This window comes from Acomys minous (assembly GCF_964271855.1).
Source record: "Acomys minous genome assembly, chromosome: 3".
Taxonomy (NCBI): Eukaryota; Metazoa; Chordata; class Mammalia; order Rodentia; family Muridae; genus Acomys; species Acomys minous.
The window spans coordinates 69,099,099-69,116,976 of record NC_140485.1 but is presented as its reverse complement, the minus strand read 5'-3'; the positions used below and the strand labels follow the sequence as shown (position 1 = coordinate 69,116,976).

General features: G+C 50.9%; 1 protein-coding gene across 13 annotated transcripts in view; it reads right to left on the bottom strand.

The window, feature by feature from the left end:
- Positions 1-15,882, bottom strand: part of ZMYND8 (zinc finger MYND-type containing 8) — a 115,896-nt gene extending 100,014 nt beyond the window's left edge. For 2 of the 13 annotated variants that reach the window (XM_084775065.1, XM_084775047.1), the window contains exons 1-3: positions 1,772-1,979; positions 1,407-1,637; positions 82-155 (exon numbers count right to left, since the gene is read on the bottom strand). Coding sequence is in view for 8 of the 13 variants with exons in the window: in XM_084775064.1 (XP_084631190.1) it covers positions 15,212-15,258 (47 nt within the window). In the remaining 5 variants the exon portion in view is untranslated. Of the gene's footprint in view, positions 1-81; positions 156-1,118; positions 1,225-1,406; positions 1,638-1,771; positions 1,983-15,211; positions 15,283-15,712 lie in introns of those variants that run through there. The other 11 variants (XM_084775043.1, XM_084775058.1, XM_084775060.1 and 8 more) reach the window with 10 other exon arrangements.
- Between the last annotated feature and the right edge of the window lie 1,996 nt (positions 15,883-17,878).

Genomic DNA, 17,878 nt, shown 5'->3' with positions numbered 1-17,878 from the left:
ACCCAAACTCAAGACTCTCTGTAGAAGCCACCCCCCCATGACCAAGACCCCAACTGTTCACCCAACTCTTGCATTACTTACCCAACACACGGTCAGGCAACCGTCTCCCTTCCCCCAGTTAGGAAGAGAGAATAAATAGGCTGGCAGGTTTGGGACTTCATCGAAAAGGAAAAAATTTTGTGAACAGTTACATGGTAGTATTAAAAACACACACCACCACCACCACCACCACCACAACCACCACCACCACCACCACCACCACACAGCCCAGCAACTGGTTATGGGATGCTGTTATGAGCCTCAGGTATAATCTTACATCCTCTGCACTGTATCACAGAGGACAGAAGAGGATGATATAATGTTTAAAAAAAAAAGAAGAAGAAGAAGAAGAAGGGGATGAAAACAAGGATAAAAGAAACATTAGCCCATGGAAAGCATGCAAGGAGTCAGAGTCCTCTCAGGTTTGTTTTGGTTGGTTTTTTTTTTTCCTTCTGCAGGATGTTATTCAAAATCTCTCCCCATCCCCACTCGCACCCCACCCACCCCCAGGCACCATCCCTACTCCAAAAACTCCCTCAGAGGCTAGAAAACACTTTCAGAGCCATTTGCTGGCTGTAGGCTGACTTGAAGAACATTCTGTACCAAGCTAAGTTGGGGGGGGGGGGAGGCTGAACACTGTAGCTGCAAGGGTGAGATGAAGCTCTGGAGAAGGGAGATCCAATCCACACGCCACCACCCACCTAGGCCCAGGAAACAGCCTGGCTTTCCCTGAGCACTGCTCTTGCTCAGGCCTGGCTTCTGTTACAAACGCACATCCTCTCTGTTCAGAACTTAGCCCAGCCTTTCCCAGAACCTCTCTAGAGAAGCAGGTTTGCTTGCTCCTGCTGTCTGCCACAAACAGTCCTGAGCAGTGCTGGGAGAAGACCTTGTGGCTTACCTTCCATTTTCTTTCCCCAGCAGGCATGTGACACAGAGCAGACAATAGTGCAAGGGGGGGTGGGGGGGAGGACTGTTCAGAGAGAGAGAGGGAGAAGGAGAGGAAGGGAGGGGGAAAAAAAAAAGAAGAAGAAGAAGAAGAAGAAGAAGAGAGGGAAATAATAGCTTCTCTTTTGGATTACCAGGATTTAGCTTCAAACTATTCCAGAAAGTCTTTGTCCTGGTCAGAGTAAAGGTGTTCCAGGCCCTCACAAGTCTGTAAAATCAAGCTATGGCTAATGGCTACTTAGCCATGTGACCCAAGAAAGGAAAAAAAAAACCTCTCTAAACAGTCCCAAGTTACCCTAAGTGCTCTGGGGGGGGGGGGGGGGTGAGTGTGGCACAGCCAGGCTACAGAGAAATCACACTGCTACTCACAACTCGATGACTCAGAGGGAGGGGGGAAAAGATGGTTAAAAAGCCGAGCTTACCTCTGTGGATGCATTGTTAACTGTGTAATGTCAATACTTATAAAACATGGAGGACAGGCTCCTAGTTCTCACAGAAAAAGGGTTTGGCACTTCGGCTGATGATCTGGCCGCCTAATAAAAGCTCATCCCCGATTGGCTGCCCCGGCAAATCGGAGTGTAAAGCCGCCGCGGATTGGCTGAAACACTTCCTGAGCGATTATCTTTGTGAGGCTCGGGTGAGCAAGAGCCATCCTGTGCATAGAAAAAGACAGGCTAAGCTAGGCCCTTTGCAGGAAGAAAAACTTGGGAAAGGGGCCCCCACAAGCACTTCTACCACACCCTGGCTAGATTCCCGAGTCTAGGCAAACCCGTGCAGCCAGCCTGACCTGCTCCAGCGAAGCCTGAAGCCAGGATGCCACAGGGAAGAGCCCTTTTGGGGTGGGCTGGACGACTCATCCACACCTGCCCCCACACAGAAGGTCCTTCTCTAAGGAGGCAAACAGGCCGTTTTCTAAACAAGCCAGCTTGAGTAGGTCTCAAAAGAGAAAGTCGAGCTGAAGGGTAGAGTCCCAGGGAGCCAGGAGCAAAAGGGGCAAGGCCAGCAGCACAGGCCTCTGAGGGGTTGAGGGGTGGGGGTGGGGGGAACAGGCAGCCCAAGGGAGGCCCCCAACAAATCAGCAAGGGGCATCCAGGTTCCTGAGAGCTGAGAGGCGCCGCTGCTGTGGGGAGGAGTGGTCAAGTTTGCCTAGTCATGGTCAAAGTGCCTATTGGAAAAAGCAGGCCCACAGAGCCATTTGCAAGGCTGGGTGGAAGTCTAAAAACCTCACCAGCCCCCTCAGTCAGTCCTCAAAGAAAAACCAAAAGGGTCCTTTGCCAAGATGGCAAGGAAGGGACCCTCTCCGGGCTTACCCTAAGAAAAGCCAAATGCATTACAAGCAGGCCACATGCCTCAATCTACAGACTTCCCTTCCCAGCTCCCTCCCCCACAGATGAGGCCTGCTAAACCTGTCAGTTAAACAAAAATCTGACTTCCGTATTAGTCTGCGATGCCTTCAGCTTCCTGCCTGTTAACCCTCTCTCGGACTCTGGGCCTTGCTGGGAAAAACTAGGCCCTGAGATTGCAGAAAAGGCCTGTGGAAAAATACCAGCTGCAGCTCTCCCAGGCAGATGCAGAAAGAGAGAGAGAGAGAGCGTGAGCGCGAGCTAGCTAACTGCTGTCTCGCCTCTGCTTCCCAAGGAGGCGTGGACCTTCTGAATCCAGGGCATACAGGCAGTGCCTCTCGGTCTGAGAAGCCATTTAAATCCAGAGGGACAGAGAAAGATGTCAAACCCGGGCAGGAAACAAGAACCTCCATTATAGTCAGGCCTGCACACCCACAGGTTGGCTCTTTCTGCCACAATCGCCCCTGTATGTGTGTTCTGGGGGGAAACTGGGCCCTGCTTGGTGGGCAGACAAATCCCCTGGGCTTCCTAAGGGTTCCCGGCTTCAATTTATTTCCACAGAGAACTGTTTCTTTTCCGTCCCCTAAGGCAGATGGAATGGCGATTTCACACACAGCCTCACGCTTGGCAGTTCCTCCGACTCTCCCCATCTCTGGCTCTGCTCCCCAGTAAAATATTAACTAGTTTCTCAGACCTGCTTATAATTCACCTCGTTTCAACAGTGCTGGATGGGAGGCCAGTGCCTGTTTCTTCCTAAAAGCTGCCATTTGTAGAAAAGGCAAAGAGAAGAATCTTAGGCTGTCCAAGACTCTTTCCTATTCTTTCGGGTGTTTTGTTTTAAACCACAACATCCTTAATTAACAAGATTAAAAAACAGAAAACAGACGCGAAATAAACACCTTTCTTTAGGGACTGGAGTTGATACAGCCAGACACCAGGAGGCAGACCCAGGAAGCAATAAAGCCCCCTCCCCGCCCCCACCTCCCAGCCACTGAAATTAGGACTCATTCCTGCCTGCGTCCCCGCGCCATTCCTCAAAGAAACTGAAAGAGCTGAGCTGCTGGCTGTGCTCTCCCTGCCCCCCAAGGACACCGGATGTCCAGCAGGCCCAAACGCAATCTCCCTGGCTGGGGATCTGCTGCCCGGCTCCTAGACCTGGCCAGGAATCTAAACCCACTCCTGTAGAACGGACCCTGGCTTTGAAAAGGAGACAGGATTTTGTTGTTTTAACCAGCTGAGGCCAGTATGCTGAGAGGACATCTCCAGAGCCACCAGGCCTGACAAAGGCATTCAGGACAACAGGCCCGGCCTCACCCGAAGCAGGGGGTGGGGGTGGGGATCAGCTCTTACCGGGGAGGGAAAGCTTACTGGGACCAAATGGGGAACCAGAGGCCTGACCTGGGTGGGCACACTCTTCCCCCCCCCCATCCCCCACCGCCGATTCATGTGGCTTCGGACTCTACCGTCACCCAGATGAATGTTGTTTTAGGAGGAGTAACAACACCCGGGGCTGCTGGTAGGTCTCGCGGGCACCTAACTTCACAACTGGAAAAGGAAATGCATGCACAGCCAGAGCATTCATGGATACTTCCAGATTAAAGCTTGTTGCATAAGCAATTGCAACACACACACCCTCTCTCTCTCTCTCTCTCTCTCTCTCTCTCTCTCTCTCTCTCTCTTTTCTCCCTCCCTCCCTCTCTCCCTGCCTCTGATCACTTGAACAGTTTTCTGGGGCAAAGAGCAGGAAGCTGCCTGCATGCATGCATGCGCCGGCGGCCTATGGGGGCAGCTTTGTTTGAGGAATGCTGCTACCATTCAGGCTTGTCTGAGGTTATCTGGGAAGTGTAACTGGGGCTAGAGCCTGAGACAAAGGTAGGGGTTCTGGGAAGGACACAGATTGAGGAGGAAGCCTGCGGGCCCGCCCACCAACCAAGGCTGAGCCAGAGCTTAATGGAATGTGGCTGGCTGATAGGCAAGAAACAGAGAAGGCTACTCAAAACCCTCAGTGCTGGGGGGGCGGGGGGCACACATCTGTGCTGCGCAGTGGCTAAGTTGGTCAGGGCAGGGAACGGGCCCAGAGAAGCGATGTGCACCGCTCAAGGTCACACAGCTAGCAGATGCCTGTGACCCCACGTCTACCCCAGTAGTAAGCCTGGGTTGTTTTGGCTTCTGGAGAAAGACAGAGACATGAGGCCAGACTGAGGCTAACGTCTCCCCAGCGGCAACGGTGAGCCCTTTATCTCTCTCTTAAGACATCCACCCACCCTTGGTGGGCTTTGAATTGAGCCACAGAGCTGGGAGACACAGGACTCCACAGATGCAACCTTTCATTACAAATGAGGGTGGGGAAGCCCCCTCCTGTACAAACCTGCTGCTAGCTTGCCACCTCAAATGAGGCTTTTACAGTTCTTAAACTCTGGGCATTCCGACAGACGCAATTTTGTCCCCCAATCTAAGTGACAACTGGGAGACTCCTGGGTTCTCACAAGCGGAGATGAGGTGGCTGGTGACATCCAGTGAGTGAAAACCAGAGATATTAAAGTAAAAAACACTACAAGACGGTCCCCACACTGCCAGGGATTTTGAGACCCAGAATGTACGCTGTGCTGAGGCTGGGAAGGGAAGGGAAGGAAAAAAAAAAAACCAACTATGATGTTTTGTACAGAAAAGCAGCACAGGCCTAAACAAGCAGTCTCCTTGATGATATTAATAAGTAATGAGCTAATAAAATTACATTAAACCTGTCGCCAGGCCTGATGGTGCAGGCCTGCAATCCCACCTACGGGGTGGAGTGAGGATGGCAAATTAAAAGGCTAGCCTTGAGCCTCAAGGAGGGTGAGTTCGAGGCCAGCCTGAGCAACTGTAAGATTCTGTGTCTCAGAATAAAAAGTGAAAAGCAGCTTATGCACGTAGCTCAGCTCTTTGGCTCTTACAAGATCGGAATCTGGCTTCTGGGAAGCCATGCCATGCGAAGGTGGCTAGCCTTGGAGAAAAGGAAAGGGTTGTCCAGCCTCCCTCCCTCCCCTGCGCCTCACTTAGCAGAGGCCAGGCCTCACTGAGATGCTTCTCAGAGCCTCTGGCCAGCAGCCAGGCAGCAGCAGGAGGAGCAGCCTCTGCAAGCTGCATCCCAAGATAGCTTAGGCAGCAACTAGGAGACGGGCGCCCTGGACTTATCTGCCTTGGACAAGCAAGCAAGCAGCACACTGCTCGTCGGTTACATGAAATGACGGGGACTGAGGCAGGGGCGGTGTTTAAAATATCTTGGGTTTTGTGTTGTTTCTGTTTGGCCAGTTAGAACTGGAGCCAAGCCTGGGGACAGTGACAGCAGGGCTCACCTTTACGGATGGAGCTGACAGCATCCTGTTACAGCCACAGAGAGGCAGACAGAACTTGTGTCTCCCTAGGACAAGATGTCTGCCGTGAGAGGAGGGGTGTGCACATGTGCATGTGAGCGTGTGTGTGTGTGTGTGTGTGTGTGTGTGTGTGTGTGTGTGTCTGTATCTGTATGTGTGTGCCTGTGTGTCTGTGTGTATCTATGTGTGTCTGTGTGTGTGTATCTATGTGTGTCTGTGCCTCTGTGTGTGTGTGTATCTATGTGTGTCTGTATGTGTGTGTGTGTGTGTGTCTGTGTGTGTGTGTCTGTGTGTGTGTCTGTGTGTGCTTTTACTTCTTTCTAGAAAGGGCTGGCAGAATTAGACAAGTGGCAAGAGGGGAAAATACAAAGGGTTGGGGCAAAGGGCAGATGGGAAGATGAACAGCCTGTGCCCCATCAGACAGATGGCCGACACACAGGGGTGTATTATGGGGGGAGGGGGGGGTAACACAGGGTCAAAGCAAAGTCAGAAGGGAAGGCGATTCAGTATGAGCCAAACCTGCTTTTCTGCTGTCCTGTTGCTTTACTGTTTGTCTCTCCCTCCCACTAGACCATCAGTTTTCGGTGGAGGAAAGCATTTGCCTCCCAAAAGACTGTGGTAAACTCGGGAGAGGTTTCCCAATTGTCACATCTAGGAGCTGAGGATGCAGATGCTCCAGGGACCTAATAGGCAAAATCTAAGGATACGGTGACACAGTCTACACTGCATACACAGGACAGCCTACCAGAGACTCAGCCAGCGTCAGTGTCAGCAAGCCAACTGAGGCTTACCATGGTCCTTACCATGGTACCTTAAACTGAACTCATCCAGTCATGGAATGTAATAGGCCTACAACACAACAGGGCCAGGGGTGGTGACACGCACCTTCAATCCGGCACTCGGGAGGCAGGTGAACCTCTGTGAGTTTGAGGCCAGCCTGGTCTATCTAGCAAGTTCCAGGGACAGCCAGGGCTACACAGAGAGACCCTGTCTCAAAAATAATGAATGAGCCAGGCGTGGTGGTGCACGCCTTTAATCCCAACATTTGGGAGGCAGAGGCAGGTGGATTGCTGTGAGTTCGAGGCCAGCCTGGTCTACAAAGTGAGTCCAGAACAGACAAGGCTACACAGAGAAACCCTGGCTCAAAAACAACAACAACAACAACAACAATAATAATAATAATAATAATAGAATGAATGAGGTGCCTGCCAGTCTCCTACCAGAACCTTTGCCCCTGTCATTGCAGATGCTGAGAACACGAACACACACACACACACACACACACACACACACACACACACACACACCAGGATATCGGCAATCCTTGTCCAGGTCCTGTCCCTCCTCTGAATCCATCCTTGATGCCCACCCCTCTAAGAGCAAAAGCTCAGGTCTTACAGCTGACCACCAGGCCTCCCCAACGCAGTACCCCCTCCCATCTCTGGTTCCTGCTCCTTCCACGCCTCACTTCACTCGGCATGCCCATCTGTCCTCTCCACATGCCGTGCCCATCCTCTGGCCACTGCACTTGGTCTCCAGCTCTGCTTTGTACCCCCTCCCCTAAGCCCATCTCTCCTCCAAACCCTGGTGTGGTAGAGCGTGGCTGTAATTCCTTCACTTGGAAGGCTTGAGTTCGAGGTTATCCTGGGCTACGTATAGTAAGATCCTATTGCCAAAACCCAAAGACTTGAGGGTATAGCTCAGTGGCTGAACAGGCCATGGGCGAGCTCATCAACACAGCAAAAAGAAAAAGAAAGGGTGGCCAACAGAAAGACACTCAGGTCTGCCTCTCCACCCTGGCTAAGGCAGGACCCCGTGTGTCTTGCACCGTCCACCCTTTCTCCTTCTACCCCACATCAAGAGGCAGACCGGTGCAGTGGCTGAGTGTGGCTGCCAGCGCCAGACCGACGGCTGGGAATCCCAGCTGCTCCACTCACCAGCTGCGAGGCCTTGCCCGGGGCCCACAGCCCTCCGCGCACAGACTTCCTCACTACACAAGGGAGCAACAGTCACAACCCCACCTAGGAGCACTGTACCTGAAGCACAAAGCCGGCCCATATCCAGTTTCCTAGACGAGGCAGTGTTTCTCTCTGTAACCCTGGCTGTCCTGGAACTCACTCTGTAGACCAGGCTGGCCTTGAACTCACAGAGATCCGCCTGCCTCTGCCTCACAAGTGCTGGGATTATAGGCGTGCACCACCACACCTGACTCTCATTAATATACCTAAAAACTTCAGCATCCAGCTGGGGCCGTGGTGGCGCACGCCTTTCATCCCAGCGCTCGGGAGGCAGAGGCAAGCAAATCTCTGAGTTCGAGGCCAGCCTGGTCTACAGAGGGAGTCCAGGACAGCCAACGCTAACACAGAGAGACCATGTCTTGAAAAGCCAAAAAAACAAACAAACAAACAAACAAAATGAAACCAAAAAAACTTCAGCATCCAAAGTCACCACTGACCCCAGGATCCTCCCTCTGCAGGTCTCGGATACTGGACAGCCCCACCGCAGCCTCTCTCCAGCCATGTGGTGTCCCTTCCTCCCCACTGTCTCTCTGGACACAGTGAAACTGGGGACTCATATAGGCAGGGTATAGAGTCAGCCTCAGAGGGAAGGAGCAGGCCCAGCTTCCCTCTTTACTGACTATGGGAACTTGAGCCGATGGGGAGGCCATTCCCAGGGAAAGCCTAAGTTCAAGGCCAGCCCGGACTCCACAGTGAGGCAGAGGTTGCAGTCCCCTCCCCCACACTTGTGGGCACATGAGTACATGCCTAATACTCATAAGATGTGAGGCCTGTTTTTCCTCTCTCCTTAAAACCTTTTCATGGAGCCGGGTGTGTTGGGGCACGCACGCCTTTAATCCCAGCACTTGGGAGGCAGAGGCAGGTGGATCGCTGTGAGCTCGAGGCCAGCCTGGTCTACAGAGCGAATCCAGGATAGCCAAGGATTACACAGAAAGACCCTGTCTCGAAAAACCAAAAAAAAAAAAAAAAAGAAAAAAGAAAAAACCCTTTTCATGGACCATTTCACCCGTAACCAGAGAGGGATCTGAGTGCCCAGGTCTAACCTTTCCAGGCTAGCGAAAGCAGACACTTGCCATAGATACAGACACAGCCTGCCCCAGCCTGTCTAGCTAGCGCCAGGCCTGCTGTCTGCTCATCCCACTCCGAAGAAGCAGGCAGTGGAACAAAAGAAGCACCAAAGGAATAAAGAAATCCACACACAAGATAAGACACCAAACTGAGGCAGACCACTGTGAAGAGGAACAGGGGACAGGGACAGAGGAAACGACATGAGGGTGGGGTGAGAGGTCGGCTCCAGAAAGGTAGGACTGTTTCTAAGCTCCGGGAGACCAGAGCTGAAAACAGGCACAGGAAACACATACAAAAGCCCTGAGTCAGGCCTGAGCTTGGTTCTGAGGTCTGTGATTGCTATGCTGTCCGTCCACCGGTGGCTCAGTCAAACTATCCAGCATATTTTCTCCTTCCCATCCTACCTTCCTCCACACCCAGTCTACATCATCCCTGATTCTAAAGCCAATGAAAAGCCCACTGAGAGATAAACCACAAGGCTGGGATGGGGCTCAGTCCTAGAGAGCTTGCCCAGCCTGTGCAGAGAGGTCCTGACCACAGCACTACCTAAACCGGCTGTGGTGTTAAACGCTTGTAATCCCAGCACTCACTCAGGAGGATCTGGTATTCAGTCATCCTGGCTACACTGTGTGAGTTCAAGGCCAGCCTGGGCCATGTGAGACCCTGTCAAAGAAGGAAGAAAAGGAGGGAGGGAAGAGGAGGGAGAGAGGAGGCCCCCATGTACCCAGGAGCTAAACATTTCTGCAAGTCTGACTCTGGTTCCTTCTGCCCAGCTGCAGAACCCCCAAGTAATGTCCACGGCTCATCTGGGAGCACAAGAACCATAGAGTTGTCTGGAAGACGAGACAAATGAACAGAATGCAAACATTTATCTACTTCAAGCCCAGCACCGGGCTATGCTCCAACATAGATAGTCACCTCACTGCCTTGCTGGTCTCAAGGAACCCTCACAGTTCCCTCCCACTCCAGTGAACAGAGGAGGCGCTCAGTAAGGCCCGCTTCCCCTGTCTCCAGGCCTCACCTTCCTGTTTCTTCTCAACTTCCAGGGAGCCGGATGGCACTTCTACGCACAGAAATGCCACCAGGCTGGGTTCCCCTGTCCTCTCGGGGGTCCTCCTGATGAACAAAATCCCCGATCTCCAAGCCTGAGAGCCCTTCCTATGTGATGCCCACCTGGAAGACTTCTTGGTTCCAGAAACCTGTGGTGTGAAACACATGGCCTTGCCAGTGTGATGTCTCAAAGCCCCTGGTTACTGAGACCTGAGAGTGCGCAAGTCACAGCCAGCATCCCCCTGCCTGCCAACCAGTGACTCTGGTCCAGGATCCCGCCCCACCTGACTGCCCCCAACTCAACCCTGCCACTCTTACCCTCAGCCTTCAAGGCAGCCTTAGACAAACCTCAGGCTGGTGGTCGGCCACCTCCAGCATTTCTGTAGGGCCCAGTGCCCTGCTCTCCCAGGGAGCCACCTGTCCCTTGTATCTGCTAGTCTGTATTCCCTCACTCTCCTCTAAGGCACCAAGGGACACTGCTTTATGGTTCTCAAGGCCAGCAGATCCCAGGAATGAGGCATGGCCAGCAGCTGTAGGGATCCCATCCCCAAGATGACATGTCGCCTGCCTGCTCAAAACCTCCTAGGCAATCGGGCTTGATGGCACTTCCGGTCCCTTAGGAGGCTGACGCTAGAGGATGACAACTTGAAGGCCTGGACCACACAGTGAGATCCTGTCTCAGAAGAGAAGTAGGGCTCTGAGTGAGGTGGGGGGCACACACGGGGTGATCCCTGCACTCAGAAAGTAGAGGAATAGCCAGGCGCGGCACACCTTTAATCCCAGCACTTGCACACTGGAGGCAGAGACAGGTGGATCTCTGTGAGTTCGAGGCCAGCCTGGTCTACAGAGTGAGTTCCAGGACAGCCAAGGCTACACAGAGAAACCCTGTCTCGAAAAGAAAAAAGAAGAAGAAGAAGAAGAAGAAGAAGAAGAAGAAGAAGAAGAAGAAGAAGAAGAAGAAAGAAAGAAAAGAAAAAAGAATCAGTTCAACTCTTTCTACTCCCTTCTCTCCCTCTTACTTTCCCCTTCTCTCTCTCTCTCTCTCTCTCTCTCTCTCTCTCTCTCTCACCCCTCTTACTCTTCCTCTCTCTTCTTCTCACTCTTCCTGTCTCTGTCTCTGTCTCTCTCTGGGGTACCCCTCTCTCTTCCCTTGTCCCCCCATGCTCACTTAATAAACTCCTCTACAACATTTACTTTTTTTTTTTTTTTTTTTTTTGGTTTTTTTTGAGACAGGGTTTCTCTGTGTAGCCTTGGCTGTCCTGGACTCGCTTTGTAGACCAGGCTGGCCTCGAACTCACAGTGATTTACCTGCCTCTGCCTCCCGAGTGCTGGGATTAAAGGCGTGCTCTACCACGCCCGGCTTAACATTTACTTTTTAAAAAATCAGTCCAAGGGATTGGAAAGATGGCCCAGCAGTTAAGAGCACTGACTGCTCTCCCAGAGGATCTGGGTTCAATGCCCAGCACCCACATGGCAGCTCACAACTGTTTCTAACTCCAACATCTGACACCCTCACAGACATACATCCTGGCTAAACACCAACGCACAAGTTATTTTTTTTTTTTTAAATCAGTTCAAGTTGATCCAAGGTAACACGAGTTCAAGGCCAGCCTGGGCTCTATGAGACTGCCTCAGGGCTGGAGAAATGCTTCTATCTGTAATAGCTTTGAGTTGCTGGTATGTGTGCCCTTAGGAGGCCAGGCACCTGCAGAGACAGATGGCCCACAGCATCTAAAATGTTTACCGGAAGGACAGGGACAGGCTGGAGAGAAGGCTTGGTGGTTAAAAGCACTTGCTGCTCTGGCAGCTGTTCCCAGCACCACATGGGGGTTCACAACCTTCTCCAATCCCAGCTCCCAGGGGATCTGACACCATCTTTTTTTTTTTTTTTTTTTTTTTTTTTTGTTTTGTTTCTCGAGACAGGGTTTCTCTGCGTAGCCTTGACTGCCCTAGACTAACTTTGTAGACCAGGCTGGCCTCGAACTCACAGCGATCTACCTGCCTCTGCCTCCCGAGTGCTGGGATTAAAGGCGTGCGCCACGCCACCATGCCCGGCTTCTGACACCATCTTTTTATATCCCTGGGCTCCAGGTAAGCAGCAGTAAGTACGCACAAGCATGCAGCAAACACTCTTATGCATAAAATAAATAAATAAGGCAGTTGTGGTAGTGTGTGCCTGTAAAACATGCTGAAGAGGCAGAGGCAGAAGGATCATAAGTTTGAGGCCAGCCTGGGCTAAACAGAGAGTTCCAGACCTCACAGAGATCCACCAGCTTCTGCCTCTCAAGTGCTGGGATTAAAGGCGTGTGCCATCGATGCCTGGCTGGCCTGGGTTTTTGGGTGGTTTTTTTTGGGTGGTTTTTTTTTTTTGTTTTGTTTTGTTTTTGAGAAACAGGGTTTTACTATGTAGCTCAGATTGGCCTGGAATTGGTTATATAGCCCAGACTAGCCTTAGATTCACAGTCCACCTGCCTCTGTCTCCTGAGTGCCAGGCATGGTGGTGCATACCTTTAATCTCAGCACTCAGGAGACAGAGGCACGTCCAGGACAGTCAAGGCTACACAGAGAAAACCCTGTCTTGAAAAACCAAAATAAATAAATAAATAAATAAACCAAACTAAACACTATGGGGCTATTTTCACAAATATTTGCACCTGTCATTCTGGAGATTTTGCCCTCTCCATTTCTCCCTGTGCTAGGTTGGCCAGCACCTTCCAGCCTCCTTACTCAACTCTCAGCCTCCCCAAGAGGAACCCCACTTCAGGCCTTAAGTACCCTCTGTGCCCTCCCAAGACCACAGTCCCAGCTTTCTGAGACAATCGTATGCATTTCCTTTTAGGCCCCAGCAATGCTCTCTGAGCATCTCTCAGTGCTGATTTTGAATCTGTGTACAAAAGCAAGGTCTTGGTATCTCCCGCTGGCCTGTCCCCAGTGCTGGCACAGGCCTGGGGCATAATATTTAATAATTAAATTTAATAATTTAATAAATATTAGCCCACAAAAACTTTTTTCTTTTTCCGAGACTGGTCTCACTGTATAGCCTTGGCTGTCCTGGACTTCCTTTGTGGACCAGGCTAGCCTGGAACTCACAGCGATCCGCCTGCCTCCTCCTCCCAAGTGCTGGGATTACAGGCGTGCAGCACCACACCTGGCCAGAAGCCTTTTTCTTGAATGAAGTTTCTATGCAAGATGTCTGTCCAGTACGCCAACCGTGGCGCCCTCTGACTTAGAGATGACCGAACCACAGGATTATCATCAAGTACTTCTCTGTGACCTGTTTGTCATTCCAGCTACCCTAGCCTTTTTTGAAGTCCCCAAAATGGAGTTTTATCTACTGCAAATAGTACCCATGACATGGAACCCTTTCATTGGCACCATTCCTTCTGCTTCGGATCCAGAACCAAATGCCACCTCCTCCAGGGAGCCCTCTGGGATCACACCACAAACATTTGCATTTTCTTTTTCTTTTTCAAGATTTATTTATTATGTATACAGTGTTTGGCCTGCAGGTGTACATGCAGGCAGAAGAAGACACCAGATATATGGATGGTTGTGAGCCACCATGTGGTTGCTGAGACTTTAACTCAGGACCTTTGGAAGAGCAGCCAGTGCTCTTAACCTCTGAACCAGCCCTCAGTTTCACTTTCTTCCCAATGCTTAGCATCTTTTAAAATTATCCTCAGAGTTTGCTTCTGGGGCAGGAACTGGGTCATTCACAAATACTCCTAGGCACCTGGAGTGTCCCACAGCTAGGAGTTTCAAGATCTGTTCATCCGAAGAAATGCACACAGATCTTTCTTAAGAGTTCTCTTGCTGGGGCTGCAGAGATGGCTCAGAGGTTAAGAGCACTGGCTGCTCTTCCAAAGGTCCTGAGTTCAATTCCCAGCAACCACATGGTAGCTCCCAACCATCTACAATGAGATCCGGTGTCCTCTTCTGGTGTGCGGGTGTACATGCAGGCAGAACACTGTGTACATAATAAATAAATAACAAATAGATAGTCCTGTTGTCACTGAATGCAGTGACTTAATGTGGCTTGCTCAGGACTGAGGCAACATCTCTGGGCTTTACCTCTTCCCAAGGTTGCCATGACAACGTTACCATCCTCTTCCCTTTAAGGATAGCTTGTCTTTACTAAGGCTTCCCATGTACCAAACACTTAAAAAAAAAAATAGGGTCTCACTTAGTAGCCCAGGCTGACCTGGAACTCTGTGTAGTCCAGGCTGGTCTCACACTAACAGAGATCCTCTCCAGCCTGTCTCTTCAGGGTTTGGGATTAAAGGTGTGTCACCACACCTGCTTTGAGTTTGTTTGTTTATTTGTTTGTTTGTTAGTTAAACTATGTATCTCAAGCTGCTCTAGATCCATAACCCTTCCCCCTCAGTCGGCCAAGGATTGGGATTTCACCATACCTGGTTCATTTATTTATTTACATTTTCTCTTTTGATGTGTACATGTGCCCTTCCGACTACACTTAGGTGTGTGCGCCTGCACACTCTTCCTTGTGTGAAGGGCAAAGGCCAATCTGCAGGAGGTCCCACTCTCCTTCTATCCCGGGAGTCCTGGGATTCAACTCAGGTTACAGTCAGACCCACTAAACCATCTCACCACCCCCCCCCTTTTATTTTTTTAAACCATGTAGCCCAGGCTGGTCTCAAATCTACAGTCTTCCTCCCTAAACCTCCCTGAGTGGTGGGATTAACCCATGCACATTTTACAAATGAATGACCCTCATTGGCCTACAGAACTGGTACTATCTCAGATCCCAGGTAGGTGACAACAGGTACAAAGATTAAGGACTTCATCTACCAGCAAAACGAAGGCTGCGGGTCCAACAGTGGAGGGTTTAGCTACCATGATCAAGGCCCTGGGTTCAATCCCCAGCACCAGGGTGTGGAAAAAGACTTTTTTTTTTGAGGGAGAGGGGTTGTTTGTTTGTTTGCTTGTTTTTTCCAGACGGGGTTTCTCTGCATAGCCTTAGCTGTCCTGGACTCACTTTGAAGACCAGGTTGGCCTCGAACTCAGTGATCCCACCTGCCTCTACATCCCGTGTGCTGAGACTAAAGGCGTGCACCACCGCGCCCGACCGAAAAAGACATTTATAAGAAAAATGAAGCGTAAACCCTCTCCGCCTCTAAAACTCCAAGAAACAACCTATGGGTTAGAGGACCCAAAGTCCCTTGCGGGAGGCCATCAGGAAGCACGCAACATCACAAACAAATCAAGGACAAAATGCGGACCACAGCGGAGCAACTACATCACAACTCAGCCGTTCCCACGTGGCTCCCCCTCCAAATACACGCACGTTCCAGCCGGCCAGCTTGGCAAGCCCCCAAAACATCACCACAGATCTCGGCTCCAAGACCTTCCACGCCCCCGGCCCCGTGACACGTACCGTCCCGCCATCTTCCACGCCTGGCTTCTGCGACAGCGTAGTTCCATGGGCAGAGGGACGCCAGCCCTAAGGCCTTCCTTAGTTATCCGTACTGGGGTAGGAGGCAGCAGCTTCCCACCAGCCTCCAGGCCTGACTCTCCCCATCCCCCACACCCTCCAGCTACTGGGAGCTTTTGAAATTTCAATTCTGACCAGGTCACTTCCCTGTCCCCACCCCCCCATCTCCAAAATCCCTAAAAGGTCTTTGTTCTCAGGCGACCTTCTCAAATTCTAACCCCCAGCCTTTGGAGCCCGCCAGGTTCCCTCTTCCCACTCGAGCGCCTAGCTCTGAGCTCAGAGCAGCCAGAAGGCTCTGGAGCTCGGCTGCCGCATTCAAATCCTTCTCCCGCAAGTAACTTCTCTGGGCTTGTGAATTAAGGACAAGGGTACCTTCCCCGACCACTGACGGGACTCGGTCAGTTCACGTCAGATGCTTGCGTGGCACAGGCCAGGAGCTCTTACCCCATTGTTCAGCCTTCAAAACCCAGTACTTATTCTTGACTTCAGGGCAGTCCTCCTAAGTCAATCTGAGTGGACTCTTGGCGTTTTTTATGGCAAACATAAATTAACACTCAGTGGCGTCTGACAACTGAGAGAAAGTTCTGGGCTGTGACTCAGGTTCGTGCATCCCCCGCTACCACACCAAGAGAGAATGGAGTTTGGGTCCCAGCGCTCACGTGGCGGCTCACGTGTGTCTAACTTCAGATCCAGGGGACCCAACGCCCTCTACTGGCCTACACAGGCACCAGGCATGCAAGCGGTACACAAGTAATGAGTAAAAAAAAAAAAAAGAAAGAAAAAGAAAAAGAGCCAGGCCATGGTGGCGCACAACTGTAAAGAGAGGCAGAGGCTGGCAGATCTCAGTGTGTTCTAGGCCACCCTGGTTTACAAAGTGAGTCCAGGACAGCCAAGGCTATACAAAGAAATGTTGCCTTAAAAGAAAAAGGAAAAAAAAAAAAAAAAAACGGCTGGTAAACAAACCAGTTGCAGCGGCACTCATCTGTAATCCAGGAAAATCAGAAGATAGCCTGGGCTACCTTTGGGATTCCAGGCTATCCAGTGCTACAGCGTGAGATCCTTATCTCAAAAGACAAACAAAACAAAACAATCTGGTGGATGGCAATGATTGAATGAACAAACTTTAGGATTCCCAGTGCCTTGAGCTCCATTTAGCCGTAGCAAAGTGAGTCATAGTGGGGTGTGAGAAGGACCAAGGCTGGGGGTGTGGAAACCTGCATTACGAGAAAGGAAGCTGCTACTATCTGTACAAAAAATAAGCCTGGGAAGGCAGGGGAAGCTGGGAGCAGAGGCCTCAGGATGTGAGCCATCTAAGAACCGCCCGTTACCTTCCATCCCCAACAGCTCAAAGGAGCAATTGCTGAGCCCAGAGATACCAAAAGATAAAATGCTCAAAGCGCAAAGATACCTGCAGGGATGGTGGTGCCCATCTGGAGATTCTAGGTCTTTCTGTCCTTGTCCCTTCCCACTGCTCAGCAGCCTCAGAGCAGTGGCATGCCTCTGGTCTCAGCTCAGGCCTCCTCTATCCTGGCAGGAGACAAGAAGGAGCTAGAATCTCAGATGAAAAGAATAGTTGGGGCAGTACACCCCGTATTTGCCGTAGCAGCTCGTACGCAATCCCGCGTCTCCTAGAAACCTCCCCTAAATCTTGTCGTTGTTTACCAAGACAGCGTAGCTCTGGGTGTCTTGCAACTCACTCTATAGACCAGGCTGGCCTCGAACTCACAGAGATCTACCTGCCTCTGCCTCTCAAGTGCTGGGATTAAAGGCATGCGCCACCACGGCCCGGCTCCCTCTCCTCAATCCTGCTGAACTCATTTTACAGAAGAAGAAAACTGTGGACTCACCATTGCGTTGGAAGACCTATAAACACAGTGTCTGGCTCTCTCCTGATGACACTGTTCAAGTCTCTACAAGATTTGACTGCAGTGTAAGTAGTCTGCTGCAAACTGTTGTGGGACAAGATTTTTCCTTGGTGAGATACAGCACACACATCCACTCACCCTAGGCAGGAGACCATGACAGACCAGAGTATAGGACCAAGGTCCAACTTGGTGACCCAATGAGTTTTACTAGGGTTACACACAGGATCAGAAGTAAGTCAAAAGCCGGGCGGTGGTAGCACATGCCCTCAATCCCAGAACTCACAGAGATCTGCCTGCCTCTGCCTCCCAAGTGCTGGGATTAAAGGTGTGCGCCACCACTACTTGACTCTGATCATCCCTTTTATTTATCTACTTATTTACTTAAAAGTTTATCTTTATTTTATGTGCATTTGAGTTTTTCCTGGATGTATATCTATATAACAGTGTCTGATATTGGGGTTGCAGACAGTTGTGAGCTGCCATGTGGGTGCTGGGATTTGTAAATTTTTATTTATTTATTTATTTATTTATTTATTTATTTATTTTTGGAGACAGGGTTTCTCTGTGTAGCCTTGGCTGTCCTAGACTCACTTTGTAGACCAGGCTGGCCTCCAACTCACAGCGATCCATCTGCCTCTGCCTCCCAAGTGCTAGGAGTAAAGGCATGCGCCACCATGCCAGGCGGGGAGCTGGGATTTGAACTCTGTTCCTCTGGAATAGCAGTCAGTACCCTTACTGCCATCTC